The sequence below is a fragment of the Schistocerca cancellata genome, unplaced genomic scaffold (genome assembly GCF_023864275.1).
Source record: "Schistocerca cancellata isolate TAMUIC-IGC-003103 unplaced genomic scaffold, iqSchCanc2.1 HiC_scaffold_422, whole genome shotgun sequence".
In the NCBI taxonomy this organism is placed as follows: Eukaryota; Metazoa; Arthropoda; class Insecta; order Orthoptera; family Acrididae; genus Schistocerca; species Schistocerca cancellata.
Genome location: NW_026046439.1, coordinates 347,202 through 366,349, shown reverse-complemented (window position 1 = coordinate 366,349; position 19,148 = coordinate 347,202). Strand labels below are relative to the sequence as shown.

General features: G+C 52.1%; 1 protein-coding gene and 26 non-coding genes across 27 annotated transcripts; all 27 read left to right on the top strand.

Annotated features, from left to right (window-relative positions):
- Nucleotides 1-12: 12 nt before the first annotated feature.
- Nucleotides 13-94, top strand: Trnal-cag (transfer RNA leucine (anticodon CAG)). Its single transcript has one exon. It is a non-coding gene; the product is annotated as a tRNA-Leu (tRNA).
- A 268-nt stretch (nucleotides 95-362) lies between these two features.
- Trnae-cuc (transfer RNA glutamic acid (anticodon CUC)) lies at nucleotides 363-434 on the top strand. Its single transcript has one exon. It is a non-coding gene; the product is annotated as a tRNA-Glu (tRNA).
- A 375-nt stretch (nucleotides 435-809) lies between these two features.
- Trnah-gug (transfer RNA histidin (anticodon GUG)) lies at nucleotides 810-881 on the top strand. Its single transcript has one exon. It is a non-coding gene; the product is annotated as a tRNA-His (tRNA).
- A 745-nt stretch (nucleotides 882-1,626) lies between these two features.
- On the top strand, nucleotides 1,627-1,708 carry Trnal-uag (transfer RNA leucine (anticodon UAG)). The gene has a single exon. It is a non-coding gene; the product is annotated as a tRNA-Leu (tRNA).
- An 80-nt stretch (nucleotides 1,709-1,788) lies between these two features.
- On the top strand, nucleotides 1,789-1,870 carry Trnal-cag (transfer RNA leucine (anticodon CAG)). The gene has a single exon. It is a non-coding gene; the product is annotated as a tRNA-Leu (tRNA).
- A 268-nt stretch (nucleotides 1,871-2,138) lies between these two features.
- Nucleotides 2,139-2,210, top strand: Trnae-cuc (transfer RNA glutamic acid (anticodon CUC)). The gene has a single exon. It is a non-coding gene; the product is annotated as a tRNA-Glu (tRNA).
- A 375-nt stretch (nucleotides 2,211-2,585) lies between these two features.
- Trnah-gug (transfer RNA histidin (anticodon GUG)) lies at nucleotides 2,586-2,657 on the top strand. The gene has a single exon. It is a non-coding gene; the product is annotated as a tRNA-His (tRNA).
- A 745-nt stretch (nucleotides 2,658-3,402) lies between these two features.
- On the top strand, nucleotides 3,403-3,484 carry Trnal-uag (transfer RNA leucine (anticodon UAG)). The gene has a single exon. It is a non-coding gene; the product is annotated as a tRNA-Leu (tRNA).
- Nucleotides 3,485-3,564: 80 nt separating this feature from the next.
- Nucleotides 3,565-3,646, top strand: Trnal-cag (transfer RNA leucine (anticodon CAG)). The gene has a single exon. It is a non-coding gene; the product is annotated as a tRNA-Leu (tRNA).
- Nucleotides 3,647-3,914: 268 nt separating this feature from the next.
- On the top strand, nucleotides 3,915-3,986 carry Trnae-cuc (transfer RNA glutamic acid (anticodon CUC)). The gene has a single exon. It is a non-coding gene; the product is annotated as a tRNA-Glu (tRNA).
- Nucleotides 3,987-4,361: 375 nt separating this feature from the next.
- Nucleotides 4,362-4,433, top strand: Trnah-gug (transfer RNA histidin (anticodon GUG)). Its single transcript has one exon. It is a non-coding gene; the product is annotated as a tRNA-His (tRNA).
- Nucleotides 4,434-5,178: 745 nt separating this feature from the next.
- Nucleotides 5,179-5,260, top strand: Trnal-uag (transfer RNA leucine (anticodon UAG)). Its single transcript has one exon. It is a non-coding gene; the product is annotated as a tRNA-Leu (tRNA).
- Nucleotides 5,261-5,340: 80 nt separating this feature from the next.
- Nucleotides 5,341-5,422, top strand: Trnal-cag (transfer RNA leucine (anticodon CAG)). The gene has a single exon. It is a non-coding gene; the product is annotated as a tRNA-Leu (tRNA).
- Nucleotides 5,423-5,690: 268 nt separating this feature from the next.
- On the top strand, nucleotides 5,691-5,762 carry Trnae-cuc (transfer RNA glutamic acid (anticodon CUC)). The gene has a single exon. It is a non-coding gene; the product is annotated as a tRNA-Glu (tRNA).
- A 375-nt stretch (nucleotides 5,763-6,137) lies between these two features.
- On the top strand, nucleotides 6,138-6,209 carry Trnah-gug (transfer RNA histidin (anticodon GUG)). Its single transcript has one exon. It is a non-coding gene; the product is annotated as a tRNA-His (tRNA).
- Nucleotides 6,210-7,846: 1,637 nt separating this feature from the next.
- Nucleotides 7,847-8,728, top strand: LOC126123369 (translation initiation factor IF-2-like). Its single transcript, XM_049915098.1, has one exon. The coding sequence runs from the start codon at nucleotides 7,847-7,849 to the stop codon at nucleotides 8,726-8,728; it is 882 nt and encodes a 293-aa protein (XP_049771055.1).
- Nucleotides 8,729-14,954: 6,226 nt separating this feature from the next.
- Nucleotides 14,955-15,036, top strand: Trnal-uag (transfer RNA leucine (anticodon UAG)). Its single transcript has one exon. It is a non-coding gene; the product is annotated as a tRNA-Leu (tRNA).
- Nucleotides 15,037-15,116: 80 nt separating this feature from the next.
- Nucleotides 15,117-15,198, top strand: Trnal-cag (transfer RNA leucine (anticodon CAG)). Its single transcript has one exon. It is a non-coding gene; the product is annotated as a tRNA-Leu (tRNA).
- Nucleotides 15,199-15,466: 268 nt separating this feature from the next.
- Trnae-cuc (transfer RNA glutamic acid (anticodon CUC)) lies at nucleotides 15,467-15,538 on the top strand. Its single transcript has one exon. It is a non-coding gene; the product is annotated as a tRNA-Glu (tRNA).
- A 375-nt stretch (nucleotides 15,539-15,913) lies between these two features.
- On the top strand, nucleotides 15,914-15,985 carry Trnah-gug (transfer RNA histidin (anticodon GUG)). The gene has a single exon. It is a non-coding gene; the product is annotated as a tRNA-His (tRNA).
- A 739-nt stretch (nucleotides 15,986-16,724) lies between these two features.
- Trnal-uag (transfer RNA leucine (anticodon UAG)) lies at nucleotides 16,725-16,812 on the top strand. Its single transcript has one exon. It is a non-coding gene; the product is annotated as a tRNA-Leu (tRNA).
- Nucleotides 16,813-16,892: 80 nt separating this feature from the next.
- Trnal-cag (transfer RNA leucine (anticodon CAG)) lies at nucleotides 16,893-16,974 on the top strand. The gene has a single exon. It is a non-coding gene; the product is annotated as a tRNA-Leu (tRNA).
- Nucleotides 16,975-17,242: 268 nt separating this feature from the next.
- Trnae-cuc (transfer RNA glutamic acid (anticodon CUC)) lies at nucleotides 17,243-17,314 on the top strand. The gene has a single exon. It is a non-coding gene; the product is annotated as a tRNA-Glu (tRNA).
- Nucleotides 17,315-17,689: 375 nt separating this feature from the next.
- On the top strand, nucleotides 17,690-17,761 carry Trnah-gug (transfer RNA histidin (anticodon GUG)). Its single transcript has one exon. It is a non-coding gene; the product is annotated as a tRNA-His (tRNA).
- A 739-nt stretch (nucleotides 17,762-18,500) lies between these two features.
- Nucleotides 18,501-18,588, top strand: Trnal-uag (transfer RNA leucine (anticodon UAG)). Its single transcript has one exon. It is a non-coding gene; the product is annotated as a tRNA-Leu (tRNA).
- An 80-nt stretch (nucleotides 18,589-18,668) lies between these two features.
- Nucleotides 18,669-18,750, top strand: Trnal-cag (transfer RNA leucine (anticodon CAG)). Its single transcript has one exon. It is a non-coding gene; the product is annotated as a tRNA-Leu (tRNA).
- A 268-nt stretch (nucleotides 18,751-19,018) lies between these two features.
- Trnae-cuc (transfer RNA glutamic acid (anticodon CUC)) lies at nucleotides 19,019-19,090 on the top strand. The gene has a single exon. It is a non-coding gene; the product is annotated as a tRNA-Glu (tRNA).
- Nucleotides 19,091-19,148: the final 58 nt, after the last annotated feature.

Genomic DNA, 19,148 nt, shown 5'->3' with positions numbered 1-19,148 from the left:
GCGTGTTGTGTAGGTAGCGTGGCCGAGCGGTGTAAGGCGCTGGTTTCAGGCACCAGTCTCTTCGGAGGCGTGGGTTCCAATCCCACAGCTGCCAAACGTGTAATGGTTTCCTGTGTCGAAGACGGCTGCACTCATTGCCTGCAAAGAAAACAGCTTCTGCTTCGTGAATTGCCGTAGAACAGTGCGTGGTGCAACGACAGGATTTGTAGGCGCCTTTTGCTCTCATCATTGCTGGCGTTCGTGTCCACGAAATGCGTCCGGAGCACGCCGTTCTATAACGTGAGAGAGTGGATTTTTTTACAGTTGTCGTCAGTTAACCGTGCGTGATTGCTGCGTTCGCTGGAAGAGCACTGCCGTCGTTATCCGGTGTGGTCTAGTGGCTAGGATACCTGGCTCTCACCCAGGAGGCCCGGGTTCGATTCCCGGTACCGGAAATGCGCGTTTTTGTTGCTCCTCTTATGCGACTTGTCTCGACTTTGCTCGACTGACGCTACGCTGACGCGTGCAGAAAGCTACGTTAAGTATGATTCACGGCAACACCCGACGGCGAGAGAGATGCGGCGTGTGTCCACTTGTTGTCGAGCCACGTACCTGTAGCGAAGAGGCTTGGAGGACTGCAAGACATTGCCACGGAGGTGAATGCAGCTAACCACTGTAGTTAGTGTCCTGACAGCGCAGGCGCGTTCATTTGTTTGTATACATGTGATGGAGAACGTGTCTGACACTGCTGTGGCGTGACACTGTGGGCTGGGCTTTGCTGTGTACCACCACTTGCATTCCCGCCAGCTGCTTTGGCGGGCGCCTCCGTGGCCGTGATCGTCTAGTGGTTAGGACATTGCGTTGTGGCCGCAATAACCCAGGTTCGAATCCTGGTCACGGCACTTTTGAAAGTTTTGCCTTGCTGCCGTTGCTATAGAGATAGTGCACGAGTACTCGAAATTACAGTGCTCTCTTGATTTTTCACTCGTGTTCCGCAGGCCGCAGTTTGTACTACCACTTCATCACCAACATGTAATGTCGCCTCCCAGAGCGCGGACGTCCGCTGCTCTCTGCAGTCGAAAAGGGCAGTTGTTTGAAGTGCGATGGATGAGCAACCAGTGCCAGCAGAACAGGAAGCTGTGACGTGCACTGTTTCTACAAATGCTGGGAAAACTGGCGCCCAATGCAGCGCACGTAGCGTGGCCGAGCGCTCAAAAATAAAAAAAAAGTAGTGTAGCGGTTATCGCGTCTGCTTCACACGCAGAAGGACCCCCAGTTCGATCCCGGGCGGGAACTGTATTTTCCATCCTATGTCGCATACTACTCCAGTGAGCCACGTCATGTGTGGATCTGCTGCATGGAAAAAAAACAACGAAAAAAAGCGCTCTAAGGCACTGGTTTAAGGCACCAGTCTCTTCGTAGGCGTGGGTTCGAATCCAGGAGCTGCTGTCTCCTTAACTACGACAGCTACAGACAAGTGGCGTCGCTGCCATACGGCGGGCACGGCATTTTCTTGTTGTGGATGGCCTAAAGAGACGCTTCCAGTGGGAGAGCAGTGGACATACACGGCACAGCGATTGCCAAGACACTTACATTTCGGAGTGATCTTTGTACTACAAAGGAAACGTTTTGCCGGTTGTGATCAACGGTAACGTGGCCGAGCGGTCTAAGGCGCTGGTTTTAGGCACCAGTCTCTTCGGAGGCGTGGGTTCGAATCCCACCGTTGACAGTTTTTGCGTCTCATTTTTGTGCCGCTGCTGTGTGTTCTCGTGGGGTAGGATGCAGCTCTTGTGACGCGCGTGTTGTGTAGGTAGCGTGGCCGAGCGGTGTAAGGCGCTGGTTTCAGGCACCAGTCTCTTCGGAGGCGTGGGTTCCAATCCCACAGCTGCCAAACGTGTAATGGTTTCCTGTGTCGAAGACGGCTGCACTCATTGCCTGCAAAGAAAACAGCTTCTGCTTCGTGAATTGCCGTAGAACAGTGCGTGGTGCAACGACAGGATTTGTAGGCGCCTTTTGCTCTCATCATTGCTGGCGTTCGTGTCCACGAAATGCGTCCGGAGCACGCCGTTCTATAACGTGAGAGAGTGGATTTTTTTACAGTTGTCGTCAGTTAACCGTGCGTGATTGCTGCGTTCGCTGGAAGAGCACTGCCGTCGTTATCCGGTGTGGTCTAGTGGCTAGGATACCTGGCTCTCACCCAGGAGGCCCGGGTTCGATTCCCGGTACCGGAAATGCGCGTTTTTGTTGCTCCTCTTATGCGACTTGTCTCGACTTTGCTCGACTGACGCTACGCTGACGCGTGCAGAAAGCTACGTTAAGTATGATTCACGGCAACACCCGACGGCGAGAGAGATGCGGCGTGTGTCCACTTGTTGTCGAGCCACGTACCTGTAGCGAAGAGGCTTGGAGGACTGCAAGACATTGCCACGGAGGTGAATGCAGCTAACCACTGTAGTTAGTGTCCTGACAGCGCAGGCGCGTTCATTTGTTTGTATACATGTGATGGAGAACGTGTCTGACACTGCTGTGGCGTGACACTGTGGGCTGGGCTTTGCTGTGTACCACCACTTGCATTCCCGCCAGCTGCTTTGGCGGGCGCCTCCGTGGCCGTGATCGTCTAGTGGTTAGGACATTGCGTTGTGGCCGCAATAACCCAGGTTCGAATCCTGGTCACGGCACTTTTGAAAGTTTTGCCTTGCTGCCGTTGCTATAGAGATAGTGCACGAGTACTCGAAATTACAGTGCTCTCTTGATTTTTCACTCGTGTTCCGCAGGCCGCAGTTTGTACTACCACTTCATCACCAACATGTAATGTCGCCTCCCAGAGCGCGGACGTCCGCTGCTCTCTGCAGTCGAAAAGGGCAGTTGTTTGAAGTGCGATGGATGAGCAACCAGTGCCAGCAGAACAGGAAGCTGTGACGTGCACTGTTTCTACAAATGCTGGGAAAACTGGCGCCCAATGCAGCGCACGTAGCGTGGCCGAGCGCTCAAAAATAAAAAAAAAGTAGTGTAGCGGTTATCGCGTCTGCTTCACACGCAGAAGGACCCCCAGTTCGATCCCGGGCGGGAACTGTATTTTCCATCCTATGTCGCATACTACTCCAGTGAGCCACGTCATGTGTGGATCTGCTGCATGGAAAAAAAACAACGAAAAAAAGCGCTCTAAGGCACTGGTTTAAGGCACCAGTCTCTTCGTAGGCGTGGGTTCGAATCCAGGAGCTGCTGTCTCCTTAACTACGACAGCTACAGACAAGTGGCGTCGCTGCCATACGGCGGGCACGGCATTTTCTTGTTGTGGATGGCCTAAAGAGACGCTTCCAGTGGGAGAGCAGTGGACATACACGGCACAGCGATTGCCAAGACACTTACATTTCGGAGTGATCTTTGTACTACAAAGGAAACGTTTTGCCGGTTGTGATCAACGGTAACGTGGCCGAGCGGTCTAAGGCGCTGGTTTTAGGCACCAGTCTCTTCGGAGGCGTGGGTTCGAATCCCACCGTTGACAGTTTTTGCGTCTCATTTTTGTGCCGCTGCTGTGTGTTCTCGTGGGGTAGGATGCAGCTCTTGTGACGCGCGTGTTGTGTAGGTAGCGTGGCCGAGCGGTGTAAGGCGCTGGTTTCAGGCACCAGTCTCTTCGGAGGCGTGGGTTCCAATCCCACAGCTGCCAAACGTGTAATGGTTTCCTGTGTCGAAGACGGCTGCACTCATTGCCTGCAAAGAAAACAGCTTCTGCTTCGTGAATTGCCGTAGAACAGTGCGTGGTGCAACGACAGGATTTGTAGGCGCCTTTTGCTCTCATCATTGCTGGCGTTCGTGTCCACGAAATGCGTCCGGAGCACGCCGTTCTATAACGTGAGAGAGTGGATTTTTTTACAGTTGTCGTCAGTTAACCGTGCGTGATTGCTGCGTTCGCTGGAAGAGCACTGCCGTCGTTATCCGGTGTGGTCTAGTGGCTAGGATACCTGGCTCTCACCCAGGAGGCCCGGGTTCGATTCCCGGTACCGGAAATGCGCGTTTTTGTTGCTCCTCTTATGCGACTTGTCTCGACTTTGCTCGACTGACGCTACGCTGACGCGTGCAGAAAGCTACGTTAAGTATGATTCACGGCAACACCCGACGGCGAGAGAGATGCGGCGTGTGTCCACTTGTTGTCGAGCCACGTACCTGTAGCGAAGAGGCTTGGAGGACTGCAAGACATTGCCACGGAGGTGAATGCAGCTAACCACTGTAGTTAGTGTCCTGACAGCGCAGGCGCGTTCATTTGTTTGTATACATGTGATGGAGAACGTGTCTGACACTGCTGTGGCGTGACACTGTGGGCTGGGCTTTGCTGTGTACCACCACTTGCATTCCCGCCAGCTGCTTTGGCGGGCGCCTCCGTGGCCGTGATCGTCTAGTGGTTAGGACATTGCGTTGTGGCCGCAATAACCCAGGTTCGAATCCTGGTCACGGCACTTTTGAAAGTTTTGCCTTGCTGCCGTTGCTATAGAGATAGTGCACGAGTACTCGAAATTACAGTGCTCTCTTGATTTTTCACTCGTGTTCCGCAGGCCGCAGTTTGTACTACCACTTCATCACCAACATGTAATGTCGCCTCCCAGAGCGCGGACGTCCGCTGCTCTCTGCAGTCGAAAAGGGCAGTTGTTTGAAGTGCGATGGATGAGCAACCAGTGCCAGCAGAACAGGAAGCTGTGACGTGCACTGTTTCTACAAATGCTGGGAAAACTGGCGCCCAATGCAGCGCACGTAGCGTGGCCGAGCGCTCAAAAATAAAAAAAAAGTAGTGTAGCGGTTATCGCGTCTGCTTCACACGCAGAAGGACCCCCAGTTCGATCCCGGGCGGGAACTGTATTTTCCATCCTATGTCGCATACTACTCCAGTGAGCCACGTCATGTGTGGATCTGCTGCATGGAAAAAAAACAACGAAAAAAAGCGCTCTAAGGCACTGGTTTAAGGCACCAGTCTCTTCGTAGGCGTGGGTTCGAATCCAGGAGCTGCTGTCTCCTTAACTACGACAGCTACAGACAAGTGGCGTCGCTGCCATACGGCGGGCACGGCATTTTCTTGTTGTGGATGGCCTAAAGAGACGCTTCCAGTGGGAGAGCAGTGGACATACACGGCACAGCGATTGCCAAGACACTTACATTTCGGAGTGATCTTTGTACTACAAAGGAAACGTTTTGCCGGTTGTGATCAACGGTAACGTGGCCGAGCGGTCTAAGGCGCTGGTTTTAGGCACCAGTCTCTTCGGAGGCGTGGGTTCGAATCCCACCGTTGACAGTTTTTGCGTCTCATTTTTGTGCCGCTGCTGTGTGTTCTCGTGGGGTAGGATGCAGCTCTTGTGACGCGCGTGTTGTGTAGGTAGCGTGGCCGAGCGGTGTAAGGCGCTGGTTTCAGGCACCAGTCTCTTCGGAGGCGTGGGTTCCAATCCCACAGCTGCCAAACGTGTAATGGTTTCCTGTGTCGAAGACGGCTGCACTCATTGCCTGCAAAGAAAACAGCTTCTGCTTCGTGAATTGCCGTAGAACAGTGCGTGGTGCAACGACAGGATTTGTAGGCGCCTTTTGCTCTCATCATTGCTGGCGTTCGTGTCCACGAAATGCGTCCGGAGCACGCCGTTCTATAACGTGAGAGAGTGGATTTTTTTACAGTTGTCGTCAGTTAACCGTGCGTGATTGCTGCGTTCGCTGGAAGAGCACTGCCGTCGTTATCCGGTGTGGTCTAGTGGCTAGGATACCTGGCTCTCACCCAGGAGGCCCGGGTTCGATTCCCGGTACCGGAAATGCGCGTTTTTGTTGCTCCTCTTATGCGACTTGTCTCGACTTTGCTCGACTGACGCTACGCTGACGCGTGCAGAAAGCTACGTTAAGTATGATTCACGGCAACACCCGACGGCGAGAGAGATGCGGCGTGTGTCCACTTGTTGTCGAGCCACGTACCTGTAGCGAAGAGGCTTGGAGGACTGCAAGACATTGCCACGGAGGTGAATGCAGCTAACCACTGTAGTTAGTGTCCTGACAGCGCAGGCGCGTTCATTTGTTTGTATACATGTGATGGAGAACGTGTCTGACACTGCTGTGGCGTGACACTGTGGGCTGGGCTTTGCTGTGTACCACCACTTGCATTCCCGCCAGCTGCTTTGGCGGGCGCCTCCGTGGCCGTGATCGTCTAGTGGTTAGGACATTGCGTTGTGGCCGCAATAACCCAGGTTCGAATCCTGGTCACGGCACTTTTGAAAGTTTTGCCTTGCTGCCGTTGCTATAGAGATAGTGCACGAGTACTCGAAATTACAGTGCTCTCTTGATTTTTCACTCGTGTTCCGCAGGCCGCAGTTTGTACTACCACTTCATCACCAACATGTAATGTCGCCTCCCAGAGCGCGGACGTCCGCTGCTCTCTGCAGTCGAAAAGGGCAGTTGTTTGAAGTGCGATGGATGAGCAACCAGTGCCAGCAGAACAGGAAGCTGTGACGTGCACTGTTTCTACAAATGCTGGGAAAACTGGCGCCCAATGCAGCGCACGTAGCGTGGCCGAGCGCTCAAAAATAAAAAAAAAGTAGTGTAGCGGTTATCGCGTCTGCTTCACACGCAGAAGGACCCCCAGTTCGATCCCGGGCGGGAACTGTATTTTCCATCCTATGTCGCATACTACTCCAGTGAGCCACGTCATGTGTGGATCTGCTGCATGGAAAAAAAACAACGAAAAAAAGCGCTCTAAGGCACTGGTTTAAGGCACCAGTCTCTTCGTAGGCGTGGGTTCGAATCCAGGAGCTGCTGTCTCCTTAACTACGACAGCTACAGACAAGTGGCGTCGCTCCCATACGGCGGGCACGGCATTTTCTTGTTGTGGATGGCCTAAAGAGACGCTTCCAGTGGGAGAGCAGTGGACATACACGGCACAGCGATTGCCAAGACACTTACATTTCGGAGTGATCTTTGTACTACAAAGGAAACGTTTTGCCGGTCGTGGTCCAACGGTAACGTGGCCGAGCGGTCTAAGGCGCTGGTTTTAGGCACCAGTCTCTTCGGAGCCGTGGGCCCGAACACATCGCGCGCTCGCTGCGGCGTGTCGGGCGGTGTTTACGTGCGGATCGCGGTCGGCGGCGTGTGCTTCGCGGCGCTGTTTCTTCTTTGATTTGTTCTTTCTGTGAGTAGCATGGATCTCGATAATTCAGAGAACCGTCAGAATAATATTCAGTGCGCGTTTGATAGATCTGTGCGTAGGCCTACTGCTTTCGAAATTCACCAATGGGTTAAAAACGACCTTCAATTGCCGAAAAGTGTAGTCCTCGGCGTTCAACTTGACGCGTTCCTCAATTCGTTATTTTTGAAACTGTCTTCTTCCGATATGTGTGACACATTAGTGAACGTAAATGGTGGTGTACGTAAAATTAAGCACCTTGACGGTACTATCAGTGATGTTGTGATGTCGAATGCGGGTTATGGTATACGCACTGTTCGCGTATTTAACCTGCCCTTTGAAGTGCGAAATGAAACTATTTCTCGTAGTTTACTTCCGTACGGTACAGTGCTTTCGGTCGTAAAGGAGAAATGGTCGTCAGCTTATTACTATGATGTTGAAAATGGTGTTCGCAGTGTCCGCATGATTGTTCGACAGCATATACCGTCCTTTGTTTTTGTTGCTGGCCATCGGGCCTTTATCACTTATAGCGGCCAACCAGCGACCTGTTCATTTTGTAACGGTACCGGACATTTTCGACAGGACTGTCCGAAACGTAGTCGCCCTGTGCAATTACCACGGACGGACGGTCAGGACGAGGTGACGTGGGCGGCGGTCGCGCTTGGCGCCTCCCCCGCACGTGCGCATCGTGTGTCTGACCCTGAGGTTGCGGCTGACGCTGTTGCTATGGACGTTACACCTTCCGTTCCTGTTGCTGATAGCTCCCCGGCGTTGCCTGTGATTTCTGTGCCCGCACCTGTGGAGGCCCCGTTGCCTGCTCCCACAGCTGTCGATAGAATTGAACCACCGATAGTGTCTGAACCCGCACCGGCAGCTGTAACGCTGTCCGTGTCGGAACCCGTTCCGGAGGCTGCTCCCTCTGTTGTGACTGAGAATGTGTCTGCTGTAGCCACCGTTGTTGTCGATAGTGAGGAGCGTCTTGCCGCCCCCGCGGCACCTAAACCGCGTCGGGAAAGGCCGATTGAGAGAGCTGACAACGTCCCCCGCTTTCGAAGCGCTAGTATTTCGGGTGTTTCTTCTCGTAAGGGGCGAACGCCGTCCCCGGTGGTGACTTGCGTCCCACCCTACAAGTCCACCTCCAAACAGAAGAAATTGCAACGGGCCTCGCAGCGCGCGGCTGTTGACTCGCGGCAGGTGTCGGCTGCCGATCGCCGTCGGCAGCGGCCTGCCGCTCACAGTCAGCCTGAGGCGTCCGTGAGTTCCGCAGAGTTTAAGAGGGACGAGACAGTTCGTCAGCTCAAAGTTTTCCTTACTCAAACGGACCCTGTCGTGACAACTGATACGGCGATGAACGTTCCTCCGAGCGTGTCGCCTGCACAAGTGGCAGGCAAACGCAAATCGGACGACTCACATTGCCGTCGCATCCGGCCGCACTCGCAGGATTCTGGATCTGATCCTCCCGCCGGCGCTGGACCTGCCACGGCGGCTCCGTCGGGTGCCGCTCTTGCTATGGACATGGAGGTGGTTCAGCCCCCCGTGTTTTCTAGTGCAAAGTGTGACTGGGCGGCGGACGTGGAGGTGGATGAAAGGACTGGCAGCGGTACGTAAAGTGCCTTTGCTCCTCGCTTGGCAGCGTGAATGCATCCCTCGTTGTGCAAGTCTAAAATTGTTTTTGTGATGTTTCCTCGTCTGTGATGTGTGAAACCGGTCTGTTGCACGTTTTAATCGATACTGTCACACGCACGTGTAGTTCAGGTAGCGCCACTGCACCCATCGTTGTGTCCTTTTATTTGTTGTGTATTTTAACTGTGTGTGGTACTTTTAAATGTGTCTGCTGTCCGCCGCTCGTCGGAGGCACATTTTAGTCGTTCTTGCCGCTAACTTGGATCTTTACGGCAGCACGAGTGCTTTCCCAGCTGTGCACATTTCTTTAGTCTTGTTGTCTAATTTAAGTGTGTATGGGGTCTGACACGCGTTGCTTGTGTGTTTTCCCATTGCTCTCAATACCGTGCGCTGTCTTAAAGGCGCACGTGTCGCTGTTGTAGTGCACAATTTTAAATTTTCTACGTCTTATGTGTGCATCCGTTGCGGACACATTCTCATTGTGAATGCCGACGATCTGCATAGTCTTAGCAGCGCGTGTGCATGCATTCTTGTGCGAAATTATTTATTGGTCTATGAATGTGTGTGGTGTATGTTGTACATCGGCGGCACATTTAGCCGTTGGTGCCAACACCTTGGCTGCTGTTTGTGGCCTTGATGCGTCCACCGATGTGCACGCTTCTTTAGTTCTTATTTCTTATTTTTTATTATTTATTGTTTTAGATTGTGTATGGTACGTGCCCCACGTCGGAGGCACAGTCTCCCCGTTCATGCCGACGAACTGAGTGTAATGCTATTGGCGGCGCACATGCAATTTTATTCTGTCAGTTTTTTTTTTACTATTTTACCTACGTCTCCTGTCTACACCTGTTGGGGGTTGGCTTTTACCGTTGTTGTCGACTGCATGCGTCGTTTGACGGCGCCTATGCCCTGTCGTTGTGCCACCTTGCGACATGTAACTTTTATTTGTGTACAGCCTCGGCGGTTTGTTTTCACCGCTCCTGTCGATTGCCTGCGTCGACCTAGCTGTGCCGGGGCACCTCTATTTGTCTGTGTTTACATGTCGGTGTTTTCCCTGTGGCTGGTGTCTGCTAGCCTGCGGTGGATCATTTTCGCCGTTCATGTTCACATGTTGCTTTGCATTGGCGGCGTCGTTGTGACCTTTATTGTGGACCCTTATTTCGTGTGTATTCCGTGTATACTATCTGCCACCTGTCGGTATGCCATGTTCGCCGATCTTGTCCACGACACGCGTTATCTTTGCAGCGCTACTGTTTCGCTTCTTGTGAACACTGCATTTGTTGTTCCTTGCGTTGTGTATGGTTCCTGACACGCGTCGGTGGCATATTCTTACCGTAAATGTTAACAAACTGCGTAGTCCGCATAAGGTCTTTGCCTTAAAAACTCTTTTATGTGAAACCCGTTGCCATGTCGCCTTTTTGCAAGAAGTGACACGTGAGGCTCTGATGCTTCTAACCGATCTGAGTGACTACGTTATTGTGGATAATGTGGTGTCCGACGATGTCACCGGCACTGCTATTGTAGTCTGCCCCGGCCTCACTGTCACGAATATTGAGTGTCTCCCTACTGGCCGCGCTATTGCGTGCACTATTGAAGGCGTCGTGTTTGTTAATGTTTACGCTCCTTCCGGCAGCGACTACGCGGCGCGGCGGCTCTTTTATAGTCAGGAGCTGTGCGGGGTTTTGCACCGGAACTCCGCTCATATCATTTTCGGCGGTGATTTTAATGCGGTCACCGATGATCGCGACCAGGAGCCGCGCCCCAACAAGTGTCAGGAACTCCACACGCTCCTCACAAGTTTTAATCTCAAGGACACGTGGCGAATGCTCCACCCGGTTGAAACCCAATATACTTATTTTTATCCGACGGGACACAGCCGACTTGATCGGATTTATGTGTCATCGTCACTAGCAGCCTCGGTGGCTCGATCTGAGGTCAGGCCAGTTATTTTTTCAGATCACTGCAGTTATTTTTGTGAACTTTCCCTTCCACTTTCTAGGCCTTCCTATCGCAAAAATCTATGGAAGTTTAACTGCAGCCTGCTCACCGACTCCCATTTTCAGCAGTCCTTTACTGATATGTGGCACAAACTTTTGCAAACTAAACCCGGTGATAGTAGCGTCCTCGAGTGGTGGGTTGGCGCTGCCAAACCTGCCGTCCGGACCTTTTTAATTAATTTTAGCCGCGACGCAGCGCACTGGCGTCGCTCGACGTCACAATTTTATCAGAGCTGTTTGAAGGACCTCGCCCGACAAGTTACGGCCCAGCCGCATCTTCTTCCCATTTTTAAACAATTTCAGGCCGAACTTTTGACCGATCTGCGGCGGAAGGGTAGAGGGCCGGTTACACGGAGCCAGCCTGTGGGTGCCGTGGACGGGGAGCCGCTCTCTATATATCATCTCAACAGAGAGCGGAAGATGCGCGAACGATTGGCCTTTAATGCGTGGGTCACTCGGGATGGAATAAAGACCTCCGACAGGGTGACGATTGAGAATGAAATCCACGCACATTTTGAGTCCCTTTTTCAAGATGTTGATGTCGATTCCGCTGCGCTGCGTCGTATTTTACAGGGGGTTCCTAATGTTTTAAGCCGCACAGACCGTGTCCATCTTAATGAGGCTTTTACGTCCGACGACTTGCACGAAGCTGTCAAGCGCAGTCCTCGGGGGAAATCTCCCGGAATGGACGGCATTCCCGCTGAATTTTATTTGCAGTTTTTTAACCTTTTACGCGATACTTTAACTGCTATCGCCAATGAAGTTCTTAATGGCGCTCCTCTACCACCTGATTTTGCAGCGGGGTGCATCACGCTCCTTCCGAAATCTAAAGCGACGCCGACTATACATACTGTTCGACCGATCACTCTGTTGAACGCGGATTATAAGATCATGGCGAGGTGCGTCGCGCACAGACTGCGGCAAGTCATGCCGCGCGTTCTCTGTGAACATCAGACGTGTGCTGTGCGTGACAGGAATATTTTTGATGCCGTTCTGGCCTATAGGGACTGTATCGGCTTTGTACGCGGCAACAGGATTCGGTCGGCAGCGATTATGTTGGTCGATTTCCAGAATGCATTTGACAGGGTTGGCCATGCCTATTTACGGCGTGTGATGGTTGCCATGGGGTTTGGCCGTAAGTTTACCCACACGGTTCAGTGTTTTTTGCGCAATGCCACATCGAGTGTCATCGTCAATGGGTCCCTCAGTCCACCTATACGTCTGACTCGCTCGGTCAGACAGGGTTGCCCATTGTCCATGACACTTTACGCTTTGGCGCTCGACCCGCTTCTGCGGTCTATCTGCAACGAGTGTCCGGGGATCCAACTTGGGGAAGATCGCCTTATTTGCCGGGCTTATGCCGACGATCTTGGGGTGTTCTTGGGTCGGCCGGCAGATGTAGATACCCTGTACTCTGTTCTCCGGCAATATGAGAAGGCGACGGGAGCCATTGTGAATGTTCACAAGACGGTTTTGCTTCCCCTTACTCCACGGATGAGCCATGTGCGTCGACATTGGTTCAGTGTTGTGCAGCAGCACAAAGTCCTGGGGGTTATATTATCTGATAATCCTCAGCGCATGGAGGCTCTGAATTGGCGTCCCACCTTACACAAAATTAGGGCGGTTGTCAAAATTCATGCGGCCCGGCATTTGGCGCTTTATGATAAGGTGCAGCTTATCAATACTACCATCTTAGCTCGAGCGTGGTATTTAGCACAAGTTCTCCCGGTCCCTAAGCTCCTAGACCGCGCAATTAAACAGGCCGTCTACTGGCTCCTTTGGAAAGGGGACATTTTCAAAGTCTCCTTAGCCACCTGCACCTTAAATCCAGCCGATGGGGGACTCGGTCTGGTGGATTTTTCCGCCAAATGCGCGGCGCTCCTTCTCAAACGGACTACGGCCGTGTTGGAGAAGGGCACCAGCAGTGCCACGGTCATGTTGTTCAATCAATATCGCCCACCTTCTGTAGTTGCCCCGGTCTCTGTCAGCCACATACCCTTTGCGCTGAATTACGTGCGGCGTTTTTATTTTGACAACAGCTATCTTGTGTATGGTGGCTCCAGCGGAGGCCGTGTCGGCGACATTATCCGTGCTCTGCGGGGATCACCGGCCAGAAATAAGTGGGAGTACCGCATGCCGCACACTGACTGGCGAACAGTTTGGCGAAACATCGCCACAACCGTCCTTCCTCCACACGTTAGAGCGACGTGGTATAAAGTCGTCAATGGTACGATTCCAACGCATGCTAAACTGCACTCTATTCATCTGAGTCCGTCCCCCGCCTGCGAAGAGTGCCATGAAGAGGATACTATTGAACATCGCTTCGTGTGCCGTCGGTTCCGTGCTGTGTGGGACACTGCTCGGGATATGGTGCGTCTCGTCAACAGGGTGTCTACAGCGCAGGTTACCGTGGCAGCTGCAATCGTACCCGAGTGTAAGGCATTTCCGACCACCAAGCGCAACGCCACCATCTGGTTAATCGGCCATACGATTTATTCTCTATTTCTCCTCAAACTCACGGATCGTCTTGATTTTCTCACATACTTATGGGCTGAACATGGCAAGTACCGTGTTCGAACAGACTATGCTGTGACTTTTGCAAATTTTCTGCATGTCGCCTTGGCACATGCTTTTGCTCTTTTATCGATGTCGCCTTAATTAAAATTACACTATCTTGCTTAAAACTATGACGTGATAGTAAGAGACCTCGTCTTGCGATGAATGTATATTCAGTACCAGAAACGAAAAATATAACGTACATGGGAGACATTTCTCCCTTCGGAACTGCCTCGTATATGGTATAATGCGAGGATATTTTGTTTACATTTCTTTATTTTTTATTTTTCTTATTGTTTACCACTCTGTCATGTAGTGGTTTGGGATAGTGATGCCGAGGAGAGGCGTTGCATGAAAGTGTCCCCTTTTCTTTTTTGTGGACATTTCGTTGTGTTTCATTGCTCTTACTTTGGTCAGGATTCCTGGTGTGTTTTTTCCTTATTGCATTGCATTATTGTCTTTTTTTTTTCTCGTCTATTCAGCGTGATCACCGCTACTCCTTTCTTCACGGTGTACCTCCATGTTTAATTTCTGCATTGCTGGATGGCGTTTTGCTTTGTGTACTGCCTGGACCATTCCTTGACTCCTTCCAAGCGGTTATCTATCTATAATTATATATCTATACTTTTTTCTTTTTCGCACTTCACGAAGCCTTCTTTCTGTTTTCCCTTCTCACAACGTGTGCCTCAGAGGCAAGAGGCTCACTTTGCAACTTTCTTTCGTCAACGTTCGTTTTCGTTTCAGTTACATCTGGCACCAGCACTGGCTATAGCTGAGAAGCTCGCCGACGAAGGCGTTATTTGGAGAGCGAAAGGACGGGCTAAAAATGGAAAAAAAAAAAAAAAAAAAAAAAAAAAAAAAAAAAAAAAAAAAAAATGGAAAAAAAAAAAACAAAAAAAAAAAAAAACGGCACTTTTGAAAGTTTTGCCTTGCTGCCGTTGCTATAGAGATAGTGCACGAGTACTCGAAATTACAGTGCTCTCTTGATTTTTCACTCGTGTTCCGCAGGCCGCAGTTTGTACTACCACTTCATCACCAACATGTAATGTCGCCTCCCAGAGCGCGGACGTCCGCTGCTCTCTGCAGTCGAAAAGGGCAGTTGTTTGAAGTGCGATGGATGAGCAACCAGTGCCAGCAGAACAGGAAGCTGTGACGTGCACTGTTTCTACAAATGCTGGGAAAACTGGCGCCCAATGCAGCGCACGTAGCGTGGCCGAGCGCTCAAAAATAAAAAAAAAGTAGTGTAGCGGTTATCGCGTCTGCTTCACACGCAGAAGGACCCCCAGTTCGATCCCGGGCGGGAACTGTATTTTCCATCCTATGTCGCATACTACTCCAGTGAGCCACGTCATGTGTGGATCTGCTGCATGGAAAAAAAACAACGAAAAAAAGCGCTCTAAGGCACTGGTTTAAGGCACCAGTCTCTTCGTAGGCGTGGGTTCGAATCCAGGAGCTGCTGTCTCCTTAACTACGACAGCTACAGACAAGTGGCGTCGCTCCCATACGGCGGGCACGGCATTTTCTTGTTGTGGATGGCCTAAAGAGACGCTTCCAGTGGGAGAGCAGTGGACATACACGGCACAGCGATTGCCAAGACACTTACATTTCGGAGTGATCTTTGTACTACAAAGGAAACGTTTTGCCGGTCGTGGTCCAACGGTAACGTGGCCGAGCGGTCTAAGGCGCTGGTTTTAGGCACCAGTCTCTTCGGAGGCGTGGGTTCGAATCCCACCGTTGCCAGTTTTTGCGTCTCATTTTTGTGCCGCTGCTGTGTGTTCTCGTGGGGTAGGATGCAGCTCTTGTGACGCGCGTGTTGTGTAGGTAGCGTGGCCGAGCGGTGTAAGGCGCTGGTTTCAGGCACCAGTCTCTTCGGAGGCGTGGGTTCCAATCCCACAGCTGCCAAACGTGTAATGGTTTCCTGTGTCGAAGACGGCTGCACTCATTGCCTGCAAAGAAAACAGCTTCTGCTTCGTGAATTGCCGTAGAACAGTGCGTGGTGCAACGACAGGATTTGTAGGCGCCTTTTGCTCTCATCATTGCTGGCGTTCGTGTCCACGAAATGCGTCCGGAGCACGCCGTTCTATAACGTGAGAGAGTGGATTTTTTTACAGTTGTCGTCAGTTAACCGTGCGTGATTGCTGCGTTCGCTGGAAGAGCACTGCCGTCGTTATCCGGTGTGGTCTAGTGGCTAGGATACCTGGCTCTCACCCAGGAGGCCCGGGTTCGATTCCCGGTACCGGAAATGCGCGTTTTTGTTGCTCCTCTTATGCGACTTGTCTCGACTTTGCTCGACTGACGCTACGCTGACGCGTGCAGAAAGCTACGTTAAGTATGATTCACGGCAACACCCGACGGCGAGAGAGATGCGGCGTGTGTCCACTTGTTGTCGAGCCACGTACCTGTAGCGAAGAGGCTTGGAGGACTGCAAGACATTGCCACGGAGGTGAATGCAGCTAACCACTGTAGTTAGTGTCCTGACAGCGCAGGCGCGTTCATTTGTTTGTATACATGTGATGGAGAACGTGTCTGACACTGCTGTGGCGTGACACTGTGGGCTGGGCTTTGCTGTGTACCACCACTTGCATTCCCGCCAGCTGCTTTGGCGGGCGCCTCCGTGGCCGTGATCGTCTAGTGGTTAGGACATTGCGTTGTGGCCGCAATAACCCAGGTTCGAATCCTGGTCACGGCACTTTTGAAAGTTTTGCCTTGCTGCCGTTGCTATAGAGATAGTGCACGAGTACTCGAAATTACAGTGCTCTCTTGATTTTTCACTCGTGTTCCGCAGGCCGCAGTTTGTACTACCACTTCATCACCAACATGTAATGTCGCCTCCCAGAGCGCGGACGTCCGCTGCTCTCTGCAGTCAAAAAGGGCAGTTGTTTGAAGTGCGATGGATGAGCAACCAGTGCCAGCAGAACAGGAAGCTGTGACGTGCACTGTTTCTACAAATGCTGGGAAAACTGGCGCCCAATGCAGCGCACGTAGCGTGGCCGAGCGCTCAAAAATAAAAAAAAAGTAGTGTAGCGGTTATCGCGTCTGCTTCACACGCAGAAGGACCCCCAGTTCGATCCCGGGCGGGAACTGTATTTTCCATCCTATGTCGCATACTACTCCAGTGAGCCACGTCATGTGTGGATCTGCTGCATGGAAAAAAAACAACGAAAAAAAGCGCTCTAAGGCACTGGTTTAAGGCACCAGTCTCTTCGTAGGCGTGGGTTCGAATCCAGGAGCTGCTGTCTCCTTAACTACGACAGCTACAGACAAGTGGCGTCGCTGCCATACGGCGGGCACGGCATTTTCTTGTTGTGGATGGCCTAAAGAGACGCTTCCAGTGGGAGAGCAGTGGACATACACGGCACAGCGATTGCCAAGACACTTACATTTCGGAGTGATCTTTGTACTACAAAGGAAACGTTTTGCCGGTTGTGGTCAACGGTAACGTGGCCGAGCGGTCTAAGGCGCTGGTTTTAGGCACCAGTCTCTTCGGAGGCGTGGGTTCGAATCCCACCGTTGACAGTTTTTGCGTCTCATTTTTGTGCCGCTGCTGTGTGTTCTCGTGGGGTAGGATGCAGCTCTTGTGACGCGCGTGTTGTGTAGGTAGCGTGGCCGAGCGGTGTAAGGCGCTGGTTTCAGGCACCAGTCTCTTCGGAGGCGTGGGTTCCAATCCCACAGCTGCCAAACGTGTAATGGTTTCCTGTGTCGAAGACGGCTGCACTCATTGCCTGCAAAGAAAACAGCTTCTGCTTCGTGAATTGCCGTAGAACAGTGCGTGGTGCAACGACAGGGTTTGTAGGCGCCTTTTGCTCTCATCATTGCTGGCGTTCGTGTCCACGAAATGCGTCCGGAGCACGCCGTTCTATAACGTGAGAGAGTGGATTTTTTTACAGTTGTCGTCAGTTAACCGTGCGTGATTGCTGCGTTCGCTGGAAGAGCACTGCCGTCGTTATCCGGTGTGGTCTAGTGGCTAGGATACCTGGCTCTCACCCAGGAGGCCCGGGTTCGATTCCCGGTATCGGAAATGCGCGTTTTTGTTGCTCCTCTTATGCGACTTGTCTCGACTTTGCTCGACTGACGCTACGCTGACGCGTGCAGAAAGCTACGTTAAGTATGATTCACGGCAACACCCGACGGCGAGAGAGATGCGGCGTGTGTCCACTTGTTGTCGAGCCACGTACCTGTAGCGAAGAGGCTTGGAGGACTGCAAGACATTGCCACGGAGGTGAATGCAGCTAACCACTGTAGTTAGTGTCCTGACAGCGCAGGCGCGTTCATTTGTTTGTATACATGTGATGGAGAACGTGTCTGACACTGCTGTGGCGTGACACTGTGGGCTGGGCTTTGCTGTGTACCACCACTTGCATTCCCGCCAGCTGCTTTGGCGGGCGCCTCCGTGGCCGTGATCGTCTAGTGGTTAGGACATTGCGTTGTGGCCGCAATAACCCAGGTTCGAATCCTGGTCACGGCACTTTTGAAAGTTTTGCCTTGCTGCCATTGCTATAGAGATAGTGCACGAGTACTCGAAATTACAGTGCTCTCTTGATTTTTCACTCGTGTTCCGCAGGCCGCAGTTTGTACTACCACTTCATCACCAACATGTAATGTCGCCTCCCAGAGCGCGGACGTCCGCTGCTCTCTGCAGTCAAAAAGGGCAGTTGTTTGAAGTGTGATGGATGAGCAACCAGTGCCAGCAGAACAGGAAGCTGTGACGTGCACTGTTTCTACAAATGCTGGGAAAACTGGCGCCCAATGCAGCGCACGTAGCGTGGCCGAGCGCTCAAAAATAAAAAAAAAGTAGTGTAGCGGTTATCGCGTCTGCTTCACACGCAGAAGGACCCCCAGTTCGATCCCGGGCGGGAACTGTATTTTCCATCCTATGTCGCATACTACTCCAGTGAGCCACGTCATGTGTGGATCTGCTGCATGGAAAAAAAACAACGAAAAAAAGCGCTCTAAGGCACTGGTTTAAGGCACCAGTCTCTTCGTAGGCGTGGGTTCGAATCCAGGAGCTGCTGTCTCCTTAACTACGACAGCTACAGACAAGTGGCGTCGCTCCCATACGGCGGGCACGGCATTTTCTTGTTGTGGATGGCCTAAAGAGACGCTTCCAGTGGGAGAGCAGTGGACATACACGGCACAGCGATTGCCAAGACACTTACATTTCGGAGTGATCTTTGTACTACAAAGGAAACGTTTTGCCGGTTGTGGTCAACGGTAACGTGGCCGAGCGGTCTAAGGCGCTGGTTTTAGGCACCAGTCTCTTCGGAGGCGTGGGTTCGAATCCCACCGTTGACAGTTTTTGCGTCTCATTTTTGTGCCGCTGCTGTGTGTTCTCGTGGGGTAGGATGCAGCTCTTGTGACGCGCGTGTTGTGTAGGTAGCGTGGCCGAGCGGTGTAAGGCGCTGGTTTCAGGCACCAGTCTCTTCGGAGGCGTGGGTTCCAATCCCACAGCTGCCAAACGTGTAATGGTTTCCTGTGTCGAAGACGGCTGCACTCATTGCCTGCAAAGAAAACAGCTTCTGCTTCGTGAATTGCCGTAGAACAGTGCGTGGTGCAACGACAGGATTTGTAGGCGCCTTTTGCTCTCATCATTGCTGGCGTTCGTGTCCACGAAATGCGTCCGGAGCACGCCGTTCTATAACGTGAGAGAGTGGATTTTTTTACAGTTGTCGTCAGTTAACCGTGCGTGATTGCTGCGTTCGCTGGAAGAGCACTGCCGTCGTTATCCGGTGTGGTCTAGTGGCTAGGATACCTGGCTCTCACCCAGGAGGCCCGGGTTCGATTCCCGGTACCGGAAATGCGCGTTTTTGTTGCTCCTCTTATGCGACTTGTCTCGACTTTGCTCGACTGACGCT